The 25,406-nt window shown below is 53.1% G+C and overlaps 9 protein-coding genes across 10 annotated transcripts; 6 read left to right on the top strand and 3 right to left on the bottom strand.

Annotated features, from left to right (window-relative positions):
• Positions 1-513: 513 nt before the first annotated feature.
• On the bottom strand, positions 514-1,775 carry PV07_11430 (uncharacterized protein). The gene has a single exon (XM_016398865.1). The coding sequence runs from the start codon at positions 1,200-1,202 to the stop codon at positions 639-641; it is 564 nt and encodes a 187-aa protein (XP_016243427.1). The 5' UTR covers positions 1,203-1,775; the 3' UTR covers positions 514-638.
• A 1,741-nt stretch (positions 1,776-3,516) lies between these two features.
• Positions 3,517-7,159, bottom strand: PV07_11429. Of its 2 annotated transcripts, XM_016398863.1 has the most exons (4): positions 6,789-7,159; positions 6,514-6,654; positions 6,438-6,451; positions 3,517-6,385 (listed from the first exon to the last, which is right to left on the bottom strand). In XM_016398863.1, exons 1-4 carry the CDS (start codon positions 6,819-6,821, stop codon positions 4,408-4,410), a joined length of 2,166 nt encoding a protein of 721 aa, XP_016243425.1. In that variant the 5' UTR covers positions 6,822-7,159; the 3' UTR covers positions 3,517-4,407. The 2 variants fall into 2 exon arrangements, with proteins under 2 accessions (XP_016243425.1, XP_016243426.1); XM_016398864.1 differs by having other exon boundaries at positions 3,517-6,451.
• A 1,690-nt stretch (positions 7,160-8,849) lies between these two features.
• Positions 8,850-10,421, bottom strand: PV07_11428 (uncharacterized protein). The gene is made up of 2 exons (XM_016398862.1): positions 10,133-10,421; positions 8,850-10,049 (listed from the first exon to the last, which is right to left on the bottom strand). The coding sequence occupies exons 1-2, from the start codon at positions 10,171-10,173 to the stop codon at positions 9,146-9,148; spliced, it is 945 nt and encodes a 314-aa protein (XP_016243424.1). The 5' UTR covers positions 10,174-10,421; the 3' UTR covers positions 8,850-9,145.
• A 997-nt stretch (positions 10,422-11,418) lies between these two features.
• Positions 11,419-12,458, top strand: PV07_11427 (uncharacterized protein; the record flags this gene model as incomplete). Its single annotated transcript, XM_016398861.1, has 7 exons — positions 11,419-11,462; positions 11,536-11,567; positions 11,623-11,672; positions 11,735-11,739; positions 11,792-11,876; positions 11,939-12,036; positions 12,086-12,458. The coding sequence occupies 7 exons, from the start codon at positions 11,419-11,421 to the stop codon at positions 12,456-12,458; spliced, it is 687 nt and encodes a 228-aa protein (XP_016243423.1).
• A 48-nt stretch (positions 12,459-12,506) lies between these two features.
• Positions 12,507-13,187, top strand: PV07_11426 (uncharacterized protein; the record flags this gene model as incomplete). The annotated part of the gene is made up of 1 exon (XM_016398860.1): positions 12,507-13,187. One exon carries the CDS (start codon positions 12,507-12,509, stop codon positions 13,185-13,187), a length of 681 nt encoding a protein of 226 aa, XP_016243422.1.
• A 1,543-nt stretch (positions 13,188-14,730) lies between these two features.
• On the top strand, positions 14,731-18,260 carry PV07_11425 (uncharacterized protein). Its single transcript, XM_016398859.1, has 3 exons — positions 14,731-14,751; positions 14,802-16,272; positions 16,326-18,260. Exons 2-3 carry the CDS (start codon positions 16,134-16,136, stop codon positions 18,167-18,169), a joined length of 1,983 nt encoding a protein of 660 aa, XP_016243421.1. The 5' UTR covers positions 14,731-14,751; positions 14,802-16,133; the 3' UTR covers positions 18,170-18,260.
• Positions 18,261-18,659: 399 nt separating this feature from the next.
• On the top strand, positions 18,660-20,493 carry PV07_11424 (uncharacterized protein). The gene is made up of 2 exons (XM_016398858.1): positions 18,660-19,058; positions 19,152-20,493. Exons 1-2 carry the CDS (start codon positions 19,025-19,027, stop codon positions 20,357-20,359), a joined length of 1,242 nt encoding a protein of 413 aa, XP_016243420.1. The 5' UTR covers positions 18,660-19,024; the 3' UTR covers positions 20,360-20,493.
• Positions 20,494-20,716: 223 nt separating this feature from the next.
• PV07_11423 (uncharacterized protein) lies at positions 20,717-22,189 on the top strand. The gene is made up of 2 exons (XM_016398857.1): positions 20,717-21,188; positions 21,253-22,189. Exons 1-2 carry the CDS (start codon positions 20,827-20,829, stop codon positions 21,545-21,547), a joined length of 657 nt encoding a protein of 218 aa, XP_016243419.1. The 5' UTR covers positions 20,717-20,826; the 3' UTR covers positions 21,548-22,189.
• A 654-nt stretch (positions 22,190-22,843) lies between these two features.
• PV07_11422 (uncharacterized protein) lies at positions 22,844-25,357 on the top strand. The gene has a single exon (XM_016398856.1). The coding sequence runs from the start codon at positions 23,430-23,432 to the stop codon at positions 24,981-24,983; it is 1,554 nt and encodes a 517-aa protein (XP_016243418.1). The 5' UTR covers positions 22,844-23,429; the 3' UTR covers positions 24,984-25,357.
• The last annotated feature ends 49 nt before the right edge of the window (positions 25,358-25,406 follow it).

The raw sequence follows: 25,406 nt of genomic DNA, 5'->3' as shown, positions 1-25,406 counted from the left end.
CTCGTGATACTATTTTCACCACAACATCCTAGAGATAATAATAATAGTTCGACAATGGGTGAGAGAAAAAAAAAAAAAAAAACCGATACAGGGATCGAACAGTACCTCCTCTACCACTACCTTCGTCTCAAACAGCAAAAAGTTTAGTGGACCCGATCAAGTCTCATATTACCTTTCCCACTCGAACCTCGCAGGTGTTGCGGCTCCTGTCCTCACCCCGGTGGTGAGCGTTATCGAGCAATCTTACAACAGCCGCTTCAACGGTTCTATGACCTACTTCGCAAGTTGATCTTGCTTTTTCGGATTTTGACGTGGCGAGACCTTACTGCTGAGCAGCGGCCACGTCTGGAAAGGCCCCTCCCACCAAACCCACTAAACTTTGGCCTATATCCCATTGACGAAGTTCGCAGTTATTATAGGTCTCTTTACCGCTGTGTGAACTTCTGGGATATGTTGCACAGATTTCTGGACCTTTAATTGATATGGTAGCAATTTTCTGATTGGTTTGTGGCTGCCTGGACAATAGTGAATCTGTGGCAGTTAGTGGAGACAGGTGAGGCAGAAACATTGATCGTGAGTGAATGTAAATGTTCATTTGATTGACGGGTCAGTCCTGCCACTTGCCATCCTTCAAGAACTCATAGCTTCTCCTGCGGCTCTCTCGGGAGGTGAATCTCCTCTAGCTGTTTGCCGGCAATGTCGAAGGGCAGGCAAGAAACAGTGGTGGCTATAAACCTCGCTGGCTCAGTCTTCGAGGCGTTGTGCCATCGATGCATGGTCCCTCGCTGGACGATATGATCTCCCGGTCTCAACAAGACCTTTTCTCCGCCGTCCAGCTCATGCTCAATTTCTCCGATCACGCAGACGGAGAAATCAATGGACACGGTCCGGTGCATGACGCTCGTTCCTCCCGGCGCCAGATCCACGATGAGAAGATTCACGCCTGCTGGTGTGACAATGCTTGGAGACGTCCAGCTGGTCGGTCCCTCTTTGCCTAGGTATGCTTTCACGTCCTCGTCGTTCTCCAGTTTAGCCGGAACCGACGACACGGAAAACGACCGTGCAAGGCCACCCACGTCGGGAACGGGAAAGTATTGCTGTGGAGGCGTGTCAAGATAGACGCTCTTGCCGTTGGCATCGTGAGTCGCTATGTACCGTTTAACAGGTGGTAGGGTGGTGACAGATTGAGCCATTTCAGCCATGTTGGTTTGATGTAACGGATAATGTGCGGAGATCGGTGCAATGGTGCTCTGACAAGTTTTGATACCTTGGAGGATTGGGAGGGTGTGAGGTGTGACATGCACACCCACACACCTTATATAGACTGGCCATCCCTGTTGCGTTCCTTTTTGTCTGAGTCAGTTGATAGATGAGGCAGTTCCAACCCCGCCTCTGCGCGCTATCTGATATCGAATGGTATGAGTGGTGCGGAGAGGAAACCTCCCTACATGGAGATATCCTCGGCACCCCAAAAAGGATATCAACCCGCAATACATCATGGAATCCGTTGTGCAAGAACTCGATCACAGAGGTACCTCTGGAGCAAATTCATGAACAGGAATCAGATACGGCCACCGAGGGTAACGGTGAAGCATTGCGTACGTCGACGATATGAGAAGTGGGTTTCCGAAAATGGTTTCCTCACAAGGCTGGGCGAAAAGCTGATATGTCCTGATAAGGGCATCCCATGTCCTGAGTTGCGAGCTGAAGGGCGTCTCCAGCTCCGGCCAGTCGCCTCCAGTTCATGCTGGATCTCATCGTGGTTGAATTGAGAGAGATAGACGGCGGCCAGTCGCTAAAAAAAAAACACCCCATAGCTGCCCTGAATTGTGCCAAATAGGTGGGCTCACAGGATCGGATGCTCGGCCTGACATTGTTCCGCGCCGATCTGGCTTTGGTGGCTTCAACACCCAGACACATCGACCTTGACCTTTGGCTCACGCAGATCCCATACTCGCCTTTGTGACTTTGAAGAATCTCGCCTGGATCCCTGGTGTTCCTCTTGCACCTAGGACGTTCGCACCCTACTGATTGCGCCAAAATGCTCAGTCTCTTTGGCTTCGGGCCGTTCATCTATGGTGAGTGCCCTGGCAGCCCACATGAAATATACCAATCCGACACCATGCCCTTTACCCTACAAGTAATGCTGTGAGACTAACAACCCACCTTTCACCTCAGCAAGTTGTCTCCTCCTCAACGCCATCGCTATTCTCTCTGAAGACCGCTTCCTCGCTCGAAGTATGTCCTACGCACGCCCCACCCAAGCTGCATTCTCATCCCTTCTGCCGTTGATTTTGTCTCGCGTTGCAATTCCTTGGTGGATGTCAAGATGGAGGAAACCAAGTGGCTAACATATAACCTGGGGGCAAACAGTTGGCTGGGGCAAAACCTCTCTGAACGATCCTTCTACTGGCGCCGCGTTCGGTGCTCCGGCTCAAGACCCGGAAAGCTTTCGCAGTAAAGGCATCAACCTGATTTCGAGTGTCCGGACGCTATGTCGAGGTTAGTACCCTCCAAATATGGCTGGCCTGGCACTTTGTATGAGTGTAGCAGCGAAAACTTCGTGCCGGGCATGAACAGGACGTGTGCTAACGGGCCCTCCGCGTTCGGGGGAGAAACAGTGCCGCTGATACTGGTGAATTCTTTGATCATTATCTATGAAATTATGCTTGGATGACATCAAGTCCAACCACAACATCGACGAGCACTGTTTAAGATCGTTTACCCATCGACACACGGACCACGAGAGAGCAGAACAGCAATTTCTGGACACTTACACGCCGATCGGTCATACTCAGTGGCTCCGACCCCTTCGAGGACGCCTTCTCTGCAGCCGTCCTCGAATGATCCACCCGAAGATATCAGCATGCGTATATCCGTCGCCAGCGAGGAAGAAAACTCCAAAATTCGAGGGGTAGAGGCGCCACATATTGTCCACTGATAGACGATAATGACAACCCAACTCGCACGAGCTGTGCCACAGAACAAGGTTCAGCCCACCAGTAGGGCTTTCGAACTGCCTAAGGCTCGAAAGCACCGGTCTATTACTTCACGAGCCACCACGCGGGGAGTGACTCGACCGGGCATGATTTGATAGAAATCGAACAAGTCTTCAGGGCACCGGCCCTGCGCTCCACCACCTTTTTTTTGCATGAGGCTCAACTGCTCCAGAGACGGGTGTGGAGCATTCCCATATCATGCTTTAGGGAGGCAAAACGTGACATGCAAACCAGTGGTGCCATGCGAGGGTCCTCGTCTGGACAGTAGAGCAGGGCGCATCTTCAGGCGTGAGGCAATCTCTACTTTTTGGAACACGAGATCCATCGAAAGAGGCGAGGAGCCTTGAATCCTTTCTTCTCCAAGGCCAGCATTGTCGCCAACATGGATAGGTTCGATAGTGCTCTTGGTGGAAGCCCGGGGGAATGCCAATCAAATGTCATCCTGGCTACCGCCTCCAGGAGGAATACAGGGCAAGGGAAGACGAATATCAGAGATGTTCCTTATTCGAACGATCCACAGAGCCATTGGTTCTCGCAAGAATTTATATTCATAATCGTCTCTGTTTTCCTTTCACCTGTATGCGGTTTTTTGATTTTGCTCCTCTTCAGACTTTGCAAATGTGTTTCACGTTTCATTACACCAATCACTATGCACTTCCGCTTTGCCACGAGCGAAAACGGCAAGACAAATAATTCTCCATGCACGTCGGGAGAAATCCCATCTTCACCTCGAGGGCCGGCGGTGCCCTTCATCCCTCCGTTATACGGGGGGACCAAGCATGTCCAACACAAGGGTATGTGAAGCGACGTGCCCATGCACAGTACAGTCAACCCGATCCCGAACTGAGCCTTCAGCAATAGCTGCCTCCTGATTTCTTCCACATTCCACAGTACCCGACATTGCCTGGGAGCACTGAAGACCAGCGTTTTTTGACGTACTCACTGTGCCGCCAATGACTGTATCTGAACCGCAAGCGAAATAGACAAACCGCCTGGCATGGATCGAAGGTCAATCTCTGCTCCTCCGTTGTAAATTGCTCGCGAGCTGACTCTCCGTTCGACATCTCAGCTCCTGAAAAGAGTAATGGTGAAACATGGGTGGAAGGAAGTCATGCAGGCAATGAAGGCGCCATGTAAATGCCGTCATCTCTTTGTGAAGTTTCGTAATCCAGTCATAAATTCGAGAGCGTGCGAACCGCACGCGTAGGTCGTCCGGCTGACAACGGACACACATAGCAAAGATTTTGTGCTGCCTGGAGTATAACTCCCTTGTAGACCAACCATGACAATACGCCCAAACAATCATTTCGCTTCGTCGGCTTCTAATGATCCGTTAAAAGATGTATGTGCAATGCAAACTCGGGTCGAAGATGGTCCACTCGTAGATGTGTTAATACCTGCGTCTTCGTCATGATAATACGCCGAACGACTTCTTTCGAATGCTAAATCGGTTTCTCTTCTCTTTCTCCTTCTCTTTTTCCGGAGACTCCGTGCTCTCCGCTGTGTCTGGGGTAACCATATGCTCCTCGGATGGATTCGACGGCGGCTTGTCCCTTTTGGTTAAGGACCCAAATCGTAGACTCTTCGATCGTTTGAACCGATCCAGGCCCGAATGACTACTTCCGTTTGCTTGAACGGTGTGCGCTCGTTCGAGGGCGTTTCGCCTATCTTCTTCGGCCTTCGTAGCCTTACTTGCTTCCATTGCCGCCTTCAGTTCCGCTTCTTGTCTCTTGTGCGCTTCCGTGATTTTGTTGGCCAACTCTTTGCGGCGTTGTCGTTCGGCTTCTTGTCTCTCCTTCTCCGCCTGTTTTTCTGCTGCCTTCCGTGCCTTTTCTTCCTTCGCCTTTTCTTTCTTGCTTTGCACAACGGGGCTGGTCGGTCTAGCGGCAGTGAGAGTAGGAGACTGAGGGGATTCAACATGTCCGTTCGCCTTGAATTGAGGGGGGGCAGTCACAGCATGATCGAGCACAGCGTATTGTGCGGATTCTGCTGGCGACACTGGAGAGCCCATTGGACTGAAGGTTTCGACACGGTGCAACTCTGCCGAGCGTTTGGCATCAACGCTAAGGGGATTGGTTAGATCTTGCGAAGCCCGTCTCTTTCCTTCCATTCTTTGTTCCTTCTGGACAGCTTCAAGTGTTGTCTCTTGATAAAACAGCACGTAGGCACACGCAAGTCCCGGTTTATCTCCAAAAAAGTTGCGGACAAAGTTCTTGTCGACAGGTTCAACCATCTCGTCGTCGAAAAGCAGCCAGCCCCGATCCTGGGTCTTGATGACGGCGACATAGTGACCATGGTACGGACCTCCACCAATATGAACAACCACTGCATAGAGCTCGTAAAGTCGGTCAGGGTCCTCTGCATCGTCCGTGGTGTTGAAGAGTCTTAAATGATAAGGATACACGACTTTGTGGAATAACTTTTGCAAACGCCCGAAATCTTCGGTATACTTAAACCGCTTTAGGTGTAAGGCCAATATTCGTGGAAGTCGCTTGATCTTCATTCGCTTCTCCGCCTCCTGAAGGCCGCCGCAGTTGTCGCAGTGGAATTTGTTTCGCTCGCACAGCATCTCCTCCTCGGAAAATCTTCGTAAGCATGCAGTGACAGATGAGTGTTGCTCCAAGTCGACTGAAAGATCTAGAAAAGGCTCATCACGCTGGGAAACATTTTCGCAAGTCAAACATCTGGTTTCAGAAGTGAGTGTGCCTTCGAAGAGGCCATGAAGCCACTTTGTCGGAGAGTTCGCTGTCGGAACTGGCAATATGGAGGGAAACGATACAGTCGCTGATTCCGTTCTTGACATATCGGCGGGTTCTTCTGGTGCCGGAGGGGGCGCCTCGACTTTCTTCTGCGCAATCAGTTTTCTGTCGTGATCCTCGATATTCTCCACCACGGTGTTGAGGAGAAGGTTGAGGAATTCATGTGCATCTTGATGCATGGCAGAGCGGAACATCTCATTCTCCTTGCGTAGAACCTCAAGGAATCTGTGCCCGCTGACGACCCCCATCCTTGACTGATGCAAGACAATCGCCTCGAATATGTCCTTGAGCGATGTGAAAAGGCTTTCTGGCATATCATAATCCTGCGAGTTATCGTAAGTCATGTTGAGAATGGGGCCCGACAAGATCGCTTGTTTCTTCTTGTACTCTGGCGAGTCTTTATCCTCTGGCTTCTGTTGTTGAGGGGGAGTGCCGGCATTTCGCGCGGATGCAGGCCCAGGCGGCGGCTTCTTCGCCGCCCCATTTTGTTGATTCGGCGGTACCCGAGGCGGAGCGTGCAATTGAGCGTGGGCGACAGCGTCAGGATTGGACCGGCGCGGATATGAAAGGACATGTTCTCGGAAGGGCACAGAATAGTAGAGACACTGCAGGATTGAGTTGCAATAGCTGCGAAAATCAGACCAAGAACCCTCGATGTTGACGGTGTTTCAGCACTGACCAGCTGTTTCCGAACTGCAGAAGATGCTTTGTTAACAACAGAGCGTAAGGGGTTCCAAGCAAGACCCAAGACATACATTTTCCATGCCAAAGAATTTATCACTGCCATCGTTGCGAATTGGACCAGCACTTGCGAGCATGCGCTCAAGAGGGGTAGGTAGAGGCGCATTTGCGTCCTTTCTGGCGGTGGCTGCGCCTACTGCCGGGGCAGACGCATTCTAGGGAGACACCAGGCGATTAGTTACTATTCCACGGCAGTCGACAAACAAAGACAACCACAGAACTTGCGCGAGCCTTCACCAAGGATACCGAAGAGAGATGGAGACTCGATTCATCTGGTTTCCTGACTCACCTGGCTCTTGAGCTTTCCAAAGAAGGAAGTCATGGTTGACGCGCCTCATCTGCAGACACCCGAATACATGGGCTGAGAAGCTAGAGTGCACTCAGGCTGGAGAGGAGCGCATCGGGAGCAGGAGGACGATAGCAAAGCAAGCGGGAGAATGCGAGGATGGTAGGGAGGAGATAGGATGGTGCAGGAGACAGCAAAGCGGTAGTTCTCAACATCAGCTTTGAAATCGGTAGGCTTTTGAGACGGTGGTAGTGGAAGTAATATGGTAGCAGTACGAGTAGTACTCCCCTGCTTGGTAGGCAGCGAGCTAGCAACGATCAACCAGGAGTAACAAATGGGTGGGATCCTATCCCGTCTTCTGGTGACTAGGTGCAGACAGGGTCCCGACTCGTGGTTTGTGGCGGGGTGGGCATGGCAAGCGCAGCAGCCAAAAGCGACGAAGTTCTGGCTCCTGGGGGGGCCGGTCATAGCGAGCGCGTTGGATCCTGGTTGCATGCATGGCTTCACGCCGAGGCGCCTCTGATGCTCGCCGCCTGGAATAGTGGCAATTGGTGAGAATTCGGCTGCGCACCACCAGCTAAAAGGAACCCGCCCCTCCATCACCAAAGCCCGTCAAACCCCCTGGGGGCCAGCGTCACCCACAGACTCAAGCCCAAGTGGTCACTCGGCGACGATCGCCGGCCACAATGATCGCCTGCTGTGTCTCAAAGAGCCCTGCGATTCATATTGTCGCACTCGAGACCCTCGCTGGTAGTGCATTACTGTAAACAATGTCAAACAGATCAACGCCCAGGTCAAGAGATCACAGGGAAGAGGCTGCACCCTTGTCTCCTCCGCGAGTGTTTGGCTTGGGCTCTCCCTGCAACAATGGGAAGTCTCCGTTTCGCCCAAACGGCGTGCGCCTCGCTAGGCCACTTCTAGGGTATCCAGCTCAACTGCCGCATGTGCCTGGTGTCTGCAGGAGCAAACGTTCTAGCGCCCACCGTTGACCTCCCGCAGCCATTCTCCATCGCCGATAGCTAATGGGGGTTACAGATCGCTTGGGGAACGGAGGACTTATCGAGAAGGCCGAACACGCGATGCCACCAAGGGAAGCACCAAATGCGGTGACTTTACTCTGTCCTACCCAGGTCTCGTTCATCGCCCATCACGCCAGTGATTCGGTATCGAGCTTCCCTCCCTCATTGACCTTTTCTGTCACCTGCGATCGCCGGCGGTTAATGTGGAAATCGGCAAAGTCGGACCACGCCATAAGCTAGCTCTCCATGCGTTCAAACTTCCCGCTTTCTTGTTAGAGGCTGAGCACGGGAGCCCTTTAGAATTTGCCTGATATCCAGGGATGACGCTTCCTCGGCGGCCACGACCTTTTGCTATTCCACCCCTCCAAACATTCTCGACAAGTGCTGATTCACAAGAAGAAACCCAAGGAGCAGGTGATTTAGCAGCCTCCACAAAGAATGTTCGAAGGCTTCGCTGCAGAATTCCACGTGGCCAAGCAGAGCTGATTAGGTTCAAGCCAGGTGGACTCTGCAACTTCGACCGCCGGATCTTAGATTTATTAACCATCAACCAGCCAGGCACTCTGACGTTCAAGTCCGCCACAAACTGTGATCGGCACCTTTGGCGACATTGCCCGCACGGACGCCCGTCTCTCGCTTGGTCGATGTCAGCTCAGCAATGCCATTCGCAGTGAGACCTCGGAACTTTTGGTCTCATGACGGTGCCTGGGAGCCCCCCCGACCCTTGTCGACCATTTTGCCGGCCAAACGAACCCCTTAGACAAACCCATCGAATACGAGGAGAAGCTCGTTCCCTTCCTTCGTGCCTCACTCTTAGCCCTATTGGGCAATTCTCTGGGGTAATGGGCATTCGCTACATGACACGATAGTCTGAGGGCGAGTCTGCGTCAGTGGAATGGTGGCTTTTGAAAAGGAAGAAAAGAAGATTAGTTAGTGGCTAGCCCATGTCAAAAACAAATGGCACAGTCTCGCGAGAAGAGGGTTCTCTAATAGTGGTTACCCTAAGTTATTCGCTCCAAGATACTAATCATTTATAAAGACATGTACTCTATTATTATGCTGAATGATACCCCTATCCTCAATTGACGATATCAGCTGTTTGATCTGGCAGTTGCCTCGTCGTTATCTCGAGAGTGCGTCAGACTCTGCCATTTTTTACTTCCACAGGCTTGGTGGATACTACCTGCAGGGGTTTGCATACGGAGAGACAGACTCCGCTACGGAGTTGCCAACATCAAAGGAATTTCAAAGCATTCAAAAGTCACTTTATCCAAGGCGACTTCTTACTCTGGGAGGCCGAGATACATTAAATGTAGGTTCAAGACTGGAAACACCCGCAGATTAATCCCGCAATCGTAGAATCTCCGTTAGGAACTCCTCGAAGCTCAGGCTGACATACCCATCCCGGTCATCGTCGTACTTCTTAAAGACGTCAGTCATCCTTTTCAGACTGATGCACGATTGTACAAATAGATCAAAGCTCATGCCTTGATTCTGGATGGGACTTCGATCGTTGAAGGTGTGGTAGAGAATGTTGACGAACGGCGCGGACAACCGATATCCAAACGCCGTCAGAGCCTTGGAGAACTCTGCCAACGATATTCGGCCGCTCCTGTCCTCATCGAATTTCTCGAACAGAGTGCGCCAGGCGGCGAGAAAGCGCCAAAGGTTTTCAAACTCTTGATAGGTAATCGTCGGCCCTTGGGGCTGGTTTGGAGGTGAGTTGGTGAACATGCGCATCAACGAAGAGATAGTTCGGCTATCGAAAGGAGTGAAGTCAGCATTCACCAAGGCCGAACCCAGCTCCGTTGTTGTGAGCGATCCAGTGCCTGATGCATTTGCAGCACGGAAAAGAGGCTGCAGGTCAACTGTGTCAGGATCTTGAGGTGCAGGCGTCCTGGGTGGATATTGGTGTGTTTCATGCGAACTTCGTCGCGCACCGGCAGGATCAACCGGGGGACGAGATGTGTAGCCATAGCTCGTTGGAGGGGGCGATTGTAAGCGCGAAAACTGGTTGTCACCGTAAGGTTGATTGTGTATAGGGCGTTGTTGCGGACTTATTTGAGCAGGAGGTGGTCGATAGGAATTCTGGGGAATGCCCGCAGGGGAGGGACGACGGCCACCAGCTGGCGCAGGGTGTTGAGAGATTGGGTTCAAAGGAGCCTGCTTTTGGCCAGGACGGAGTGGGATACGATTTGCTTCGAGTTGACTGAGAGCTTGCGCAGCCTGCTCGGGCTCTGCGTGACTGTCATGAACAAGTAGGTAGTCAGTGAGTATGTCCCTTTTTCCATGGGGGGAGTGAAGCGGGGGAGGGGTGTGTGGCCGTACGCAGGCAAGGCATCGGGATTGAATGCTTTGTTGTATGCCATGAGAGATGTATATGAGTAGGATAACAATATTATGTCAGGTGAGAGGAAGGTGAAGTTCACGCGCTGTTTGAGAGAGACAGCGGTCCGTATTTGGCCATCGTGAGGCTGACTGAAGAGTCGACGCTGGTACACTGATTGTTTGCATGGTGACGATTTCTCGGGGCTCGGGACGAGAGCTGAAGAGGGCGCAGGCAAAAGGTGGCTTTTTGGGGGGCTGGCTTCTGGGCGCAGTCCCCCCAAGCCTATCCCCGAGCACTTGGTAGCCTCACCTCGGCAGCCAAAAGTAAAGACTCGACTGGCTGGCTGGGCGGCTTATCGCAAGGCTGCAAATACGGCCGCAACCTGGCATGTTTGAGATCCGAATGCCGTGGTGACGGAAGTTTAGGAATTCCCACTCGTCATATCAATATGAAGAAGTCAATGCCCGTTGACGATACGAAAATGCCTTTAACCCTCGCATCAGGCCCGTGACTAACTCATGACTAACATCATTCTTCACTCGCGATAGGCGTCGCTCCGTTCTCCCGCTATCTTGCCTGGTCTTTCCGCGTCCGCTCGGGATGGTGACATCCCCCTTAGTTAGTCGGCGTCTTTCCCGCCTGCTCTGTCCGAGTACAGTGATGGCACGAACCAGGACGTGGTGCGAGCAAGCTTGAATTACCCATCTGCCAGCTCATTCCGGTGAGACTCGACTCAGCAAGCTTGAATTAGTGTGCATGAGATCTGCCAGCTGGCTTCAGGCGGCGGGAGAGATCCGTAGCCACCCTTGCACCTCCAACTAATGGCCTGAATCTTAGCCTCTCCAGGCTGTTCTTTTGTAGGGCCTGGTTAAGCTGCTTAACTAATTAGTGGCGGCGCTGGTGGCCCGGAGCCCCCCTTGGGGGCGCGTGGCTCTGCGTCTTCCTCCTCGCCTGTCCCACTAAGGCAGCCTCGATTAAGCAGCGGAAGACGCCTGTGATCCTCCCGAAAGCAACCATTGATGCAAAAGAATTCATCATCCATGGCTCTCTTTTCCATCTACAGACGGCCTTCTCCTTAGTCGAGTTAGTCCATATATCTCTTGCACCTCCTTTCTGCTCTGCTTACATATATGCTCCTGTGGGCTTGACACCAACGGTCACTGTACTTTTATCACACCGTAAACCAAGTCTTCAATCCTTTTTTTGACCGACGCTGCAGTCCTATCTCCTCCTCTGACACCCAGGTCATAGTCGTTTCAGCAGCCGCATAAGTCAGCCTTCCAGCATGAGTCCAATTCACACCCAAGACTTCTGGCTCTTTGGCTATGGGTGAGCTTGACCATCTCTCACCAGATGCATCATCATGACCTCGACCGACTGATTCAACGCCCCAAATCGGTAGGAGCCTGATATGGAAACCTCCCCCACACTTCGGTAGGACTCGAGCGCCGCCTCAGCGTCAGTGAACACCAGAGCTCATGGGAACTAGACCAGCGGATTCCAGGGTATATCAAAGGTTATGTTCGGCGCTTTTGGCAGGTAGGAGGCATAGCGACGGCCTAGGACAAGTCAACCACTGGCTAACAACGTTTGTGACCTAGGCAAGGTAAGTGTCTCTTGCAGACCCGTCAACTCATGACGTTGAGTAAACATACCAGCGAGGACCATCGCGGGACTCCTGACGCCCCGGGAAGGGTAGTCACGTTGATTGAGAGATCCTTTTGGGAAACGCTCGACGACCCTGTACGACATACGCCTCAGTTCTTGGCTTAACGCCTCCTTCGTGTGTGACTGACACCCATCAGCAACGCCATACGGAAGGAGACGTCGTGTGGGGTGTCGCCTATCATATCATACCCTCGAGAGTGAAAGAAGTCCAAGAGTACCTGGATATTCGCGAAATGTATGCCATCCTGGATGATTCGGAAATTGTTTTGCTGACCCCCGAGCAGAAATGGATACAGCATCCAATACACTCCATTTCACCCAGCCGACACTTTGCTTGCAGATCTGCATTGCCTGGTCTACATCGGTATGCCTGACAACCCTCAGTTCTTGGGTGCTTTGAAGCCGGATGAAGTTGCAGAAACGATCAACGCCAGTATCGGTCCAAGTGGAGAGAATAGAGAATACCTGCTGCATCTTGAACAGGCCCTGAAAGAACTGAGTCCAGACAGCCATGATGAACATATCACAGACCTTGCCCGACGAGTCCGAGCTCTCACCCCACCTCTTAGAATTCCGCGCCGCCCGTTCGCACCTGACAACACCTTGCGAAAAGTCAACAGTACTGAGGAGCAGGAGGAGATAGAGAAGGAAGTATGATTGCTTGTGGTATGGACATTCTTGGATATCTCTGAGGGGTTGTTCTCAATGCTTTCGAGTGGAAGTCAACGGTGCGGTCTCCGACCAACAGCTTGGTTCAATCGGCGGAGGGACTCGGTGGGTATCTTTGCGCAATCAAGTCATTATCCCCGACCTTCTTGGTCTATTGTCGATGTGGCCCCTGCTGGCCATAGGGGTTGTTGCCCCCTTGTTGTTGGCCTCCACCATACGACCCTCCCGGTTGTTGGTATTGCGGATTGTACTGCCCATACTGAGCAGGATACGCTGCACCCCGGCCGAAGCCCTGCGGGTTTGGGTTTCGTGGTTGGGTTCCGGGCTGTTGATAACCACCTGGCGCCATGGGCATTGTGTATCCACCTCTTCCGGCGAAGCCACCACCGCGACTCGGGCCGCCCTGCCTGCTGTCCTGGGCATGATCTACTCGAATCAGACGACCGTCGAATCTGTTCAAGAGGTCAGCTTTTGAAGGGTTGTGGATGCTGCCCTGGCGCCTCACTCGGTGTTGTTCATTCTCTGAAGAGCCTCGTCGGCTTCCGCTTTCGTCGCGAACCGCACAAACCCAAACCCTCTGCTGCGATTTGTGTCGCGGTCTTTGACGACAACCTGGACGACATCAGCCACCCATTCACAAGTCGTCGACGCATTCGGTTACCGCCTCCTCCACCTTGCCGAATTGCTGGAACCCCTCGTATAATGTTTCGTCGGTAGTGTGCCAGGCAAGACCTCTGTTGGAAAGATCATGTCAATTTTCACCTGGAGAGCTGCATTTGTAAGACTTCGGGCACATACCCAATGAAGAGCTTCGCCATAGTGCAGTCGATTGGCCACGGCCAGATATGGTACTGTCGCAAAGTACTTTCGGCCCCCTTCAAAGTAAGCCCGGGAGCGGTCTGAGATACCCAGAACTCACCGCACAAAGCCACGGATATTGAAGAAGAAACAATAGTCAGGTTTGGGTTGTCATGAAGATTTCATTGGTCGAGAATATGCAGCGGTTCATGCAATCTATCAATTAGAGCGTCTGCAGTTCGGCCCCAATCAACGACCGTCTAGCATCGATATCACGATTCCTTGTGCCTTTGGACGCCGGGTGAAACGGTGACAAAGGAAGGTGAGTGGGTTCCGCAGAGCGGGCAAGATGCCCTCACTTAAGATCGGCGGGCTTCTGAGGTTCCACGTGGGAAAAGCAAAGCGCCTCTCCTATATGTTGTCAACAGCTGGGGGAGTACAGCGGCACCCAATTCTCAGAAGGAGCCAGAACTTGTTTCCGCGCAAACGGGGATGTTGGTACCGATTCTCTGTGACGAATACAAACCGCGCACGGGCGCCGTTGACGCGAAGATGACTTCTTGAAAGTTCGATGCACGAAGACTTCCGGATCCAAGCAAACACCAGAGTGGAGTTCACAACCATTACCTCTGGTGCACCGCAAACTCATTATGATAGGGTGATGTCAGGACGGTTGAAAGATCGTTCAATGCTATGGTGGTGTCGAGGCACTGCTGATACGGTGGACTCGAAAGGCAATGGAAGCACGGCTAAGAGTGGGCCTACCCAACTGGAGATCTTCCTGCGCAGCGGAAGCCCTGTTCGGTGGAAAAGTCGTTGGCGCAGGACACTTTTGTTCCCTGGAACTACGATATAGCAGGTCCCTATCACTCGTCACAGGTGCATATCAGCCCTATAGGCAGAAAGCCTATTTGCTTGGACACTACTGGGAGAAGATCTCCAGATACTTCGAGGCAAGGTTGTCTGTGCCGGAGGTCGAGAAACACCACAGCAAGATCAGAATGGCAGGATTTTATGTTCGACTTTCGCAGAAAGCAGCAGGTCCGGAAAATGACTCGTTAGGCGGCGATGGACTGTGGGCAACAGTCAGCACAGATGGTGGAATGGGGGAAGCCCGTCTCAGAAAGGGGCAGGTGATATTGGGGCGCCACCAGCTTGACCGCTGATTGCTCCTAGGCAAGGTAGGGCTGCAACAGGATTGATCGAGCTCGATCAATGGGAACGCCAACGGGGCCATGGCCCTCGTTGCACCATTGGGCGCATTTTACTGGGGGAATTGGACCTCATGTCCTTATCAGGGCTTCCTACTGGCAAACTCGAGCAACGACATACCCCGCCTCCGGATAGGTCTTCAGGCGAGGCGGCCGAGGAGAGGGCAGTCGAGGACAGTTTCGGGTTCCTTGTTGCGACGAGCATTTGCTGGATGGGGTTTGGACGGGTCGACTCTGAGCATTTTGCGGAAGAGGAAACGGTCTAGGTAGAGGTAAGTGGATGCGCCAGAGATCACAGATTGGACTGACTCAGGATGAAGAGATGAAGGTTGGTGCAGGCCTGCGAAGCTAAGGATCCAAACTTTATAGAGGGCATCCATCCGGGTCTGGGAGGGGAGCGAGGAGCCATGAACAGAGATGGAGAAGCGGGCATGCCAACTGAGGGCGGATGGATGGTTGTGTGTGGATGGGGAGTTGAATCTTCATCAGTGCCGCCAGCGCCTTGATCCCGGGCGGGGTGAGAGGTCTGTGTGGTGGGAGCTCGACTCGACGAAAGGCCGCCGCATGAGACTAACCGCCAACATGCTCTAGCGACCCTCGCAACGCCTCAGCAGCCTGCAGCCCGAGTCAAAATTGAGCACAACGCCGACACTAGAGTACCTGGATTCAGCAAGACGAAACTCTCAAAAAGGGAGCAACAGCTTGGCTGCCTTCTTGACACTCGTTTCCCGAACTCCAAGTCTTCTCCGAGGCCTCGACGCTGGACAGCTCCACCATGGGCCATGGCAGCAGGGCCTAGCAGAAAGCACGAAATCCTCCGATATGGACTAACCCGCTCCCTAGGGAACACGTCTATCAACCCACAGCTGCATCTTGGATTCCTCCCCAAGGGAAAAGGCTCCACTACACCTCGACGCCCAGGTTTGGAGCACGTACAAATGTCCTCCCAATGCGACCACAGACTGGAACAGGCATGGAATCCCTCCTCACCGACTTCTCTCCTGCCTGTGCCGCTCTCCGATGACCTATGATTGATTACCTGACCGGACTTCTATTTTCGGGCTCGCGTTTGCCAGTTTGCCACTGACTGTGGCAGAGAACTTGGTCAACAGTTTTGGCACAAGTACCAACGGCGACCTAGCCGAGCACAATGCGCCCGCAGCCGCCCGGCTCTTCTCGGCCTCCTCACGCTGGGATCTCCATGATAGCAGCGACCCCTTGGTACATGTCTTTGTGCATGAAAGAACTGCAAGATGAGAAGGTTATCGCATGTAAGCTCGACTGGGGTCCTGCAGAGATGATCTGCAGTCAGCCCTACGAGTGCCTGTGATCCACATTTGGCCTCCTTTTCGCCCCAGCCTTAACCATCGGTATGTCTCCGATCAGGTGAAAGGGACAGACTCATTCGCCTGTGGGTTTCTCGCAGTGAACCGCGGGTCTTTGCGCCTCTAAAAGCACCTGGCGCCTTCCTCGCAATTCCGTCCAGAATGTAGTGGCCGTGCTTTCCTTGGATGGTCAGCGTCCGTTGCGGCAACACCCTTTGCATATTGCTATACCTGAAGTCAAGGTTCCTGTTTTCGCTTTGGCCACATGCCGTCCCTGAGTGCGCCTCTGTCCAGGAAAATACGGAGACGAGCAGTCACCCTAACCACAGATGTCTTCATTTCGACAACCTGCGCTTTCGATTTCCGAACAGGTGCATCGGTGGTTGTCAAACGTGGAGCAAGGCTCGACTGGCCTCGACCATAAAGACTCATCTCCGAATGTACCCTTTCACAGACTGAAGCGCAAAGGCAAGATTTGAGTGGAGTGAGCTGAGATGCGACGTTGCTGACATGGAGCACAGCAGAAACACAACGGACCCGAGAACCAGTTTCGGAACTGTTGAACTCAGAGCGAGCTGGAGCCACATACGAGGGTCAGCAAAGAAGTGCAGGGGAGAAGGTCCAGGTCAAAAGAAGGTCAGGTAATCAGGCCAAGCTCGGCCCGCCCTCTGACAGCCGAAATCTCATCCAGGGGAATAACAGAACAAAGAGTCGAGAAGATGGCAATGTCGTGGATGCAGGCGAGAAGTATGCCAGGAAGCTAAGGCATAGAACTAAACCAGACAGATACGAATACAAGGGTGCCATGGAAAAGCCTTTGAAGAAGCGGGAGTCTAGGAAAATCGCAAGGAAAAATTCGGCAATGCTGCAGAATCACGATTTTCAGGCCTCAAACGTGGCCAGCGGAAGATTGACCCTCAACCCCAATGCTGGACCAGGGTTTCTTGCCAAAGCAAAATCTTCGGCCGACGCAGGGAAGACGGGATTGCCCGACTTGACCTTCTCAGAAATGGCATTCTTGAAAAGAAAGAGACAGGAGAACGGTGGGCGCTTCCCCAGAATCAAGGAACAGGATCCCAGAAAGAAAAATTGCACGTCGCTACACCATGAGATAGCAGAGTTCTTTTCCCGACCAAGAGGGCTGAGACACGAAGGATCCTGCCTGCGCAATCAGCCTTCGACCGACTCCTGCGTTTCATGGTCAGGCTCCCCAGTACCGAAGCGAATATCGTTAATACACCCACGACTGAGTTCGGTTGCACGGTCAGACAAGTCAGAAAGTATCCATCTTCACGAAGCCCACGGCCCAACTGCTCCTCCAGTGGTTCGTCCAACGAGCTCCACTAGCGCGGACTTTCTAGAAAAGTTCACGACTGACGCACTCTTGCATGGAGTCGAAGAATTTTCCAGGGGAGAGAAGAGACGTTACTCATTGACTGATCTGAAGAAGCTAGCTGCACAGGCAGCCTCGGACCTTGCTAGCGACGAGGGATCTGGGCATGATATTGATATAGTGGGCAATGTCATCGACTCAACCAATGAATTGCAATGGCCTATGCTTCCCATATCGAAGGGAACCCTAGACTCACCTCACCCAACCGTGCCACAGCAACAGCGGAGCCTGAATCAATCTGCAGAGTATTGCAACGAGCCAAGACGAGAGCATCCAAGCGTGCAGCCTTCGGGCCACAACCGAGTGCTGCTGGACGCAGGCAGTGACAAGCAGGATGTTGATCGAATTTCACCTTCTGGATCTGGCCCCCTGAGACAGCTTGTTAGCCCTACTTGGCACCCTCAGTCGCTTTGGGAGGGGTTTGCGGACATGCCAATGTCATCTTGTCATGTCCACTATTCGAGAAATCGACACAAAGACCGTGAACTCCCCTTGGATGCAGACAGTATCCCCGAATTACAACGATGTGCCGCGGGACTTGGGCATTCTAATCGGCCGGCGCCAGCAAAGCCTGCTGTCACCGGGAACTTCATGAATGAAACCGAGGCACTTCACACTATTGCCGAGTCTCCATGCGAGCTGGATGATTTTGACAGAAAACTGTTGCAACTAGGGACGGGGTTGGCACTGTCGGAATCGGGAGCCATGGTCGACCGAGAGTCTCCCCTGTACGAAACCGACGTCGAAAAGCCTTTGCAAGACGCAGTTGGCTACTGGTGCGAAGCTTTTGCGGACAGTGCTGCCGATCGATACCGGGCTCATGACTCATTGGGTGTCCGGCATATACGCGACGTACCAGTGGACAATTCCCAGTTCCAACATGGCCAGGAATTTGCTAGATCGTATCGTCATACGTCTCAGGATACCACAGAGGGATTCTCGGGATTCTCTCGGCGACATCTTCTATATTGATCGGCGGGACATAGAAATAGACCAAGATGAAGCAGGCTGTTGGATCTGGAGATAGGGACGGGAGCAGATGTAATGTAGCTGATGCAACCCCAGACTCTACGCGCCCTTCCCGCTGACCTCCGCCCTGAACTCTCAGCTGTTCGTCTTCGCGTCAGATGCTTACCCCGTGGGCGAGGCAGTCTTGCCTCGGAAGAAACAAGGCGCCTTGTCAGGCCTACGAGGTATAGTACTTTTGGACGTCATGGGGTCGCATGTCGATCGCGTATTTCATGAGCCGGGGCAGTTTCTGCTGGGGGCGATTTCTAATTAAACGTCGCACTTCGGAAAGGGCGCAGGATTAGAGATCATCCAGTGCCGTCGTTGGGTAATGGCGAGGAATTGATGTGAGTAATCAGGTCCTGGTCAGGAAGTCTTGGTATGTCATTGTGGGGGATTTGGAGTGCGTCGTGAGATTCCAGCCTCTTCATGTTGCCGACCATTACCGCTGCAGGACGGCACCTCGTACGACCAGATCTTCTCTCCTCCATCTCTTCTAGTCAGACAACCTTGCAACTCCCGCTGTCATCAACCCGGGCGGGCGACCTAGCTTTATCGTATCCGAGCTCCGTGGAAAATATCATATCAAGAACGAGAGCGACAGGCACTTGGCTGAATATATCTAGGAAAAAACCAAAGCAGCGCAAAAGAACTGGCCTTAGAAGAGATTCTTTAATACGTTAGCTCTATCAGTTGCTTCTATCAAACTAGACAATCTCGGACAGAGATCATTGCTGGCTGGGAGTATCAGTGGCTGGCAGATAGCCGTGTACAGACATCTCTGCCTGACACCAGGAAAGCGAAAAAAAAGATAAGAAAATGAAGAAAGTCATCCGCTATCTCCAAGACCAAGGTATGTCAACATTGGGTTATGAATGCTCTTCTTCCACCGTTCCTTTCACTCGTCCGCCTGTCCGGGGTCCCCTTGCTGAAGACAAGTTATTAGCACTCGAAGCTTCGCAGCAGAAGTATTCCGGCGCTGCATATCTTTCCCCCACGACCAGAGAACCTCAACAGCGGGTCAAACACCACAGCCCGTCGTATTACAAGGAGCAGCACACTTCCCACCATCAATCACGCTCTGCGCACCCTAGCTTAGCTGCGCACAGCTTTCCCGCTCACACAGCAGCCGGGACTGGACCTCCAAGATCGAGCAGACAGGGATCACCGCACATCGCGGACAAGATCCACCGCGATATTACACGGCACCAATATGCCTTAGATAACATCCTCCAGTCCTACGAGTTATATGTTCCCGAACTCGATCACTCGCACCTTGCCGATCCCAGCGGGAAAAAGTACTGGATTGTTTACGTCCATGGCGGGTACTTTCGTGATCCGACAGTCACGTCTTCATCCTTCTACCCAGCTCTTGACCATTTAGTGTCTGAGAAGGCGAATGGCCGCCACTACCACCATAATCCATTTAAACATGACGAGCACGTACCGGCAGTTGCGCCGTACATCGCAGGTTACGTGTCATTGAACTATCGTCTCTCTCCTCATCCAGACAAGGCGCCTCAAGATCCATCCAAAACGCCAGCGTACGAGCTCCGCAATGCCAAATGGCCGGATCATGTCCACGACGTACTCACCGCGATTGCACATCTACAGAACAAATACGGCTTTGGGGATCAGTACCTGCTCGTGGGACACAGTGTGGGCGCCACGATGGCCGTGCTGAGCACCATTGCGGCACACCGATCGTTCTCAAAAGGAAACCCCGCCGACCTACCAAAGATCGAACCGCCCATGGCTGTGCTTGGTGTTTCAGGCATCTATGATTTCCCGCTCCTCCATGAATCATTCGCCGACTATATCGGGATGACGAGGAATGCTATACCAGATGAGGCTGACGATGTGCTGGCCAGCCCCGCTAGGTATGATGCAAAGGACTACGTGGATGCCTGGGCGGCTACGGGGAAAAAGAAGAGAGTTTTGGTTATTGCACACTCCAAGGACGATGGGTGGGTGGATTGGAAGCAGGTTGAGGCGATGCAGAAGGTCTTTGCGGGCAGTGGATCGGTGATCGATTGCGAAGTTTCCGAGTTGAAGGGCCAACATAACGATATCTGGGAGAAAGGGGCGGAGTTGGCAAGGGCCATTGCTCAGGCGGTGCATATAATGCGAGGTCTAGAGGGAGATGGACAGTGAACGGCCAAGGAACCCCCAAAATTGACACGAAAGCCATGTGTAGTTTGATACCCCTTTTGCAAGGACTACGGGATGCCAGATTGAACATGACGGACTTAGCCATATGCAGGATCATAGTAATAATGAAAAGCAACTCCATCTGGTATGAAACGAGAGGCGCAGGGGACTTGTCAATGCAGCTGGCTGGAGCGCAGGGCGGGCAAAGGCGGGCGGTGGGCAAAGTGCTGTTTGGTGTGGTGGTGTGGTGGTTGTGTCACGGTGGAATGACGTCGGTTGGTCTTGGCATGTTTACTCTCCAGCCAGATCCGACCAAGTCGCTGCGCAATCAACTGGCCTTCGCTTTGACCCAAGACTTGGTGCTGGGTCTTCGCTTCAAGTTACAATGCTGCTGAACTATTTTCAGCAGCATCACATATCGCTGGAATTCAACAACAACTAGGCAGGCAAAAGTCCTGTCACCCGCCATCATGGCTCTACGAGCCTCGGCCTCACCCTCGCCTGCGCCAGAGGCACCTGTCGCGTGCGCACCAGGACCTCGCGCAGCGGCACTACAGAAGGTTTTTGCGGGCGCCCTGGCATCGTCGCTCAAAGCAAACTCGTACACGAACTTCAGTTCGTGCTTCCCGACGCCCGCGAAATACTGTCCGACTGCGCTCGAGGGAGTCTGGAGACAACTGAACACGCGGTTAGAGGAAGAATGCATGCGCGATTTCGAGAAGATATTAGAAGAAAGACAGGTCGTCGCGGGCCTGAACCAGTGGGATAACATGATCGACGAGGCTAGAAGGAGGAAGCATCGCGCCGTAGAAGGCGAAATGCCAGAGAGACCGTGAGCGACCATTTTGCCTGCCGTCGGCACTTTGTCCGTACGTGGCACGACTGACCGGAGACAGATTGCACACTTTGTCCGCAGACGAATTGCACACCGCTCACTTCACGCCCTACCTGCAACAAGCGACCGAGGAGCTGAATACGAAATTGCAAAAGTCCCAGCAAGAGAACGCGGTCATGAGGGGATCAATCTCTGAGCAACGCGCTGAAATTGAGCGGCTGCTAGCCAGCCTCGAGCACGCCGTGAAGGACATTGAGGGAAGCGTCGAGGCAATGTGCACAGACGAACAAAGCGGCTTCAATGAGTTGAGAGAGGAGGTGTGGCAAATGGAACAAGAGGTCGCTGCAACAAGATAGTACTCGTATTGTGTCCTCGATCATGATTGGGAAATCGATATGGGATGGTCTCTGGTCCTTGGTCCTAGGCCCTAGCGTTGGCGCTGGAGGAGTGATCTCACGCGAGCCAAAAAGTACCCAAAAGTACCCAGAACAAACATGCCTGTCGGAGGAAAATGGAAAGACCCGGGGCAAGACCCCTTTTGAGGCCCAGGGTTTCATGATGCGACGATTTGCGGCCATGATAGGCGGACAGGGAATGCAGGTCATTTGGCGAGGAGCATCTCAGATTGAAGCCAGGAGTACGGAGTATTGAGATCTGCTTTGAATCTCAAAAGCGTCTCAATAGCCTGAGACAGGTTTCCAACCACCGCGATCCGGAAAGAGATTGAGGGCAAGTGAGTGGCCAACGCTCCAACGGTGCTAATAGTGTCAATATCGGACATCCGTTTTGGGCCATTCGCCAATCGAGACAGGCTGTCCAATCACAGCCCATGTTGGCGCCAAGCCCCTCAGTGTGGTGCAACAGTCAGCCTCATTCCGCCGTCGTCCAACTTCACGCTTGTTCAGACTGCTCTACGATTCACCGGCTGTCCAAAGGCTTCGCGGGAGCAGCATCCTATTCGAGCCAACAGAAAGTGATTACTCTGTCTAGAGCCCATGCGGCCATGAGAAGGCAGGCCATCAAGCCTGTTGGTGGAGCTGCCAGCTCTCTTGCACCAATTTCCAAAGCAAACAGCCCCGTTCAGCCCACCAGAGCGAGCATTCCGTACCAGGCCTTTCCCTGTCGCCACGTTCGTCTATTGCATACGGCGACCTCCGATAGGGCGGGATCTGCGAGTGCCCCAGGATGATTTTCAGGCCATCCCATTGCGTCTGTTTGTTTGTGGTGAGAAATTGAAGCGCGGGAGGGGCAGGCAAATTGGCCCTTCCGCCCTACCAGCATTTAAGGTTTGATAACGAGATTGCATGGTCGCCACCAACAAACCACAACAACATCGCCTACATGCGCATCCTGGCGTCCCCGGTGCTCGCGGCCCTTCTGGTCTCTTCGCTTCTGCGCGTCAAGAACCAATCCTTTGGTGCCGTCGCTCGCACTTGCCGCAGTTTCCGCCGTGCTGCCATCCGAGTCTTGCTTGCGGCATCATTTCTCCGGCCAAACCCTTGTTGCCGCAAGCCAGATACCCCCCAGACTTTCCACGAACATGACGCGCCAGCAGCCTTCCTCCCCGGCACAAGGCTTGAGGCTAGTTGATACTGTGGATTGGCGAAACGCTAGGACGCGTGCACAAAAAACCATACCGGCACCGTGGGTGTCGCTGGTTCGCTGGTGCGTTGTTCCTGTTATGGCTGTTGAAGAAACGTTCTCCGGTTTTTTTGTCTTTTGCCTCAGCTTACCTCCATGCTCTGTTTACATCCTCGTACTCAAGCCCGCATGCCTCTGCATATGATAATTTCGGATACTCCACCAGTTCTTCCATCTGCCCCGCCTTCATTGGCCTTTTCGAGAGCGCGTGTGTCGCCTTCGACCCCTCTTCCGCCTTGTTCAGCCATCTGCTCTTGTCTCACCAACGAAAAGCCGGGAAAGAGCTGAACGTGAGCAAGGAAAATCCCAACTGAAGCCGGGACCCCGGACTTTGTCTGCTGCGCGAGAGAACAACAACCTCAGCTCGTCATTGTTCGCTCTCCGTATTCCTCCCCGTCAACTTCTCAAACGCGTGTCCAAATCTTCTTTCCTGACTATCACTTCTATCAGTGTCTTTGTTTACTCTGGCGAATCTGGATGTCAGCCTCAATTCTTGTATCCAGCGAGTCTCGGGCTAGAGTATTTTACTGCAAAGGCCCATATCACCGTTGACAGGTCAAGGGTTGCTTTGCCCACAGCATCGCGTTACACCAACCTATGGAGGCACGGGTCAGGATAGCAGCGGTCGCGAGCCTGGCGAGCATTTTGGGCATCGCAAGCAGCGTGCTGAATATCATTTTCGCAACAAACATCGGCAATGTTACGGTGGTCTCAGGTCTTCGAGTTCTCCTTTACATCACCTTCGTTCTCAACCTGATCAATCTCGCGGGTCTGGCTTACTTTGGCACGCTCTTTGTGAAGAAGCTCTGGAGCCAGGCGCAGCACTCGACACCAAGTTCATGGGGACTCTTCTACGCCGGGGTGGTTTCGGCGGCAGTCAGTGTCATCGTCTCCGGGATCGCATTGGTATGGCTGGCTGTTAGACGAAGTGACCTTCCAACAGAGATTTTGGACACATCTCTCGCCACATTGCTTGGGATTTGGTTCGCTGTGTGGGCGGTCTCTGCTCTTTTGCAAGTCGCCCTGTATGTTCTTCTCGCCTCCTGGACCAAGACTGTCTTGATGACAACAAGGGCCACTGGACTCCACTTGGACTTTGGCATCAGAGCCCGATCCATGTCCGCTGCTAAGAGACCGGGCACTCAACAGACTGATCAATCGTTCGGCTCGCAGGACTTGACTCTTAACTCACCGCCACGCACTCCTGTCTCAAGGGGAGAGTCTTCGACACGCCGATCGTCAGCTACAAAGGTGGGAACCGGATCATCGAAGACAAAGCGGGTGCGGTATTCGAGTCGATCTTCGCTGGAGAGTTCGCCGTTTCCAGCCGGTGAGGCCATGTCTATCGACAGTGCTTTCGACAGCTGGGACACGTCCTCAGTTCATCATGAGATACGCGTCGTCATCCATTCATCTCCGCCCGTCGTCCACGGAGCTCTGGAGACGATTCCGGGCAGTCGACCTGAATCACCTGCCAACGTGCTGGATGGTCCATTTCTCCCTGCGCCACACTCTCCCACGTCAAGTTCGCCGCCGCATGCCACGACCTCGGATACTGCCACCGCCTATGGCTGGGGCTCATCGCCGCGACAACCGAAATCATCACCACCGTCCAGCCCGGTCAATTTCTCCCGGCCAACATCCCGACCTACTTCGTCACACGTCACCAAGCCGCTCCCACAGCCACCTAAAATTGGCAAGTTCGAGTCCCCCTTGCAAGAAGAACTAATACACCCATTGTTCCGACCCAACAGCCCTCGACCACCTCCGATCCCTATTGCTGGCACCATGGTAACAGCCTCGCCCATGGCAAACACCACCATCACGCCTCGGACGCTTGCCACTCTCCGGAGCAATTCGCACCTAGCACTCGAATGTGCGAAGGCTGAACCCAAACGAACGGACGAGTCCGAGACAGAGAGCGAGGAGCAGTTTCTGCCGGATAGCCCTACGCTGGGCAGTTCATCTCTTGGCAGCCCCGGCCCGTCGATTGTGGACGAAGCAGACCTGCCACCAATTCTACCTGGATTCGTGCTGTCAGCAGGATCGCGGACCAGCCTGGTGGGATACGGGAAGCGCAAAAGTGTCAAGAAGGACAGACCCCAGTCCCAGGTGTCGACTGGCAGTCGATTGAGTCAGATCATGGTTTGAATGAAACGGAGCCTGGCAGTTCAGCTTTGGTTTCTTTGTTGATTTTTTTGGTCGCGGCTACTGGCACCGCGGTTCTTTTGTTTTGAATGTCATGTTAGCGTGGAGTTGGCGGATCCTTGATTGCTGATTTGGAGGATTAATGGCAAGTAGGGTTTACAGATACCATTTGCTGTATGGGAGACATGCTTCATGGGAATTGATGGATATGGGACGATGGCTGATGTTCATTGGGTGGATGGCGGGCAAAAGGGAAAACGGCATTTGGGAGGCGGAATTCGGCGGCACGAACCGGTCGAGCCATGGGCACCGAATACTAAGTAGGGGTGTTTGGGCCCGAGTTTTAAAGCAGCGTCGTCTGACGGCGCATTCTCCAGCTTCTGTCTGTCTGTGCGTTCCTCCGCCCTGTCAGACCGCACATGCCTC

This window comes from Cladophialophora immunda (assembly GCF_000835495.1).
Source record: "Cladophialophora immunda strain CBS 83496 unplaced genomic scaffold supercont1.7, whole genome shotgun sequence".
Taxonomy (NCBI): Eukaryota; Fungi; Ascomycota; class Eurotiomycetes; order Chaetothyriales; family Herpotrichiellaceae; genus Cladophialophora; species Cladophialophora immunda.
The sequence above is the reverse complement of the archived record's forward strand: the minus strand, read 5'-3'. Positions and strand labels throughout refer to the sequence as shown.

Excerpts from the sequence above, each read along its gene's own strand:
- PV07_11430 (XM_016398865.1), bottom strand. The coding sequence starts at position 1,202 with ATGGCTGAAATGGCTCAATCTGTCACCACCCTACCACCTGTTAAACGG.
- PV07_11429 (XM_016398863.1), bottom strand. The coding sequence starts at position 6,821 with ATGACTTCCTTCTTTGGAAAGCTCAAGAGCCAG. Across the intron at positions 6,655-6,788 it reads TTGGAAAGCTCAAGAGCCAG|AATGCGTCTGCCCCGGCAGT; the intron begins GTGAGTCAGGAA and ends GTGTCTCCCTAG.
- PV07_11428 (XM_016398862.1), bottom strand. The coding sequence starts at position 10,173 with ATGGCATACAACAAAGCATTCAATCCCGATGCCTTGCCTGC. Across the intron at positions 10,050-10,132 it reads AATCCCGATGCCTTGCCTGC|TCACGCAGAGCCCGAGCAGG; the intron begins GTACGGCCACAC and ends TGTTCATGACAG.
- PV07_11425 (XM_016398859.1), top strand. The coding sequence starts at position 16,134 with ATGTCTTCATTTCGACAACCTGCGCTTTCGATTTCCGAACAGGTGCAT. Across the intron at positions 16,273-16,325 it reads TCACAGACTGAAGCGCAAAG|CAGAAACACAACGGACCCGA; the intron begins GCAAGATTTGAG and ends CATGGAGCACAG.
- PV07_11424 (XM_016398858.1), top strand. The coding sequence starts at position 19,025 with ATGAAGAAAGTCATCCGCTATCTCCAAGACCAAG. Across the intron at positions 19,059-19,151 it reads CCGCTATCTCCAAGACCAAG|CACTCGAAGCTTCGCAGCAG; the intron begins GTATGTCAACAT and ends ACAAGTTATTAG.
- PV07_11423 (XM_016398857.1), top strand. The coding sequence starts at position 20,827 with ATGGCTCTACGAGCCTCGGCCTCACCCTCGCCTGCGCCAGAGGCACCT. Across the intron at positions 21,189-21,252 it reads GGCGAAATGCCAGAGAGACC|ATTGCACACTTTGTCCGCAG; the intron begins GTGAGCGACCAT and ends GACCGGAGACAG.
- PV07_11422 (XM_016398856.1), top strand. The coding sequence starts at position 23,430 with ATGGAGGCACGGGTCAGGATAGCAGCGGTCGCGAGCCTGGCGAGCATT.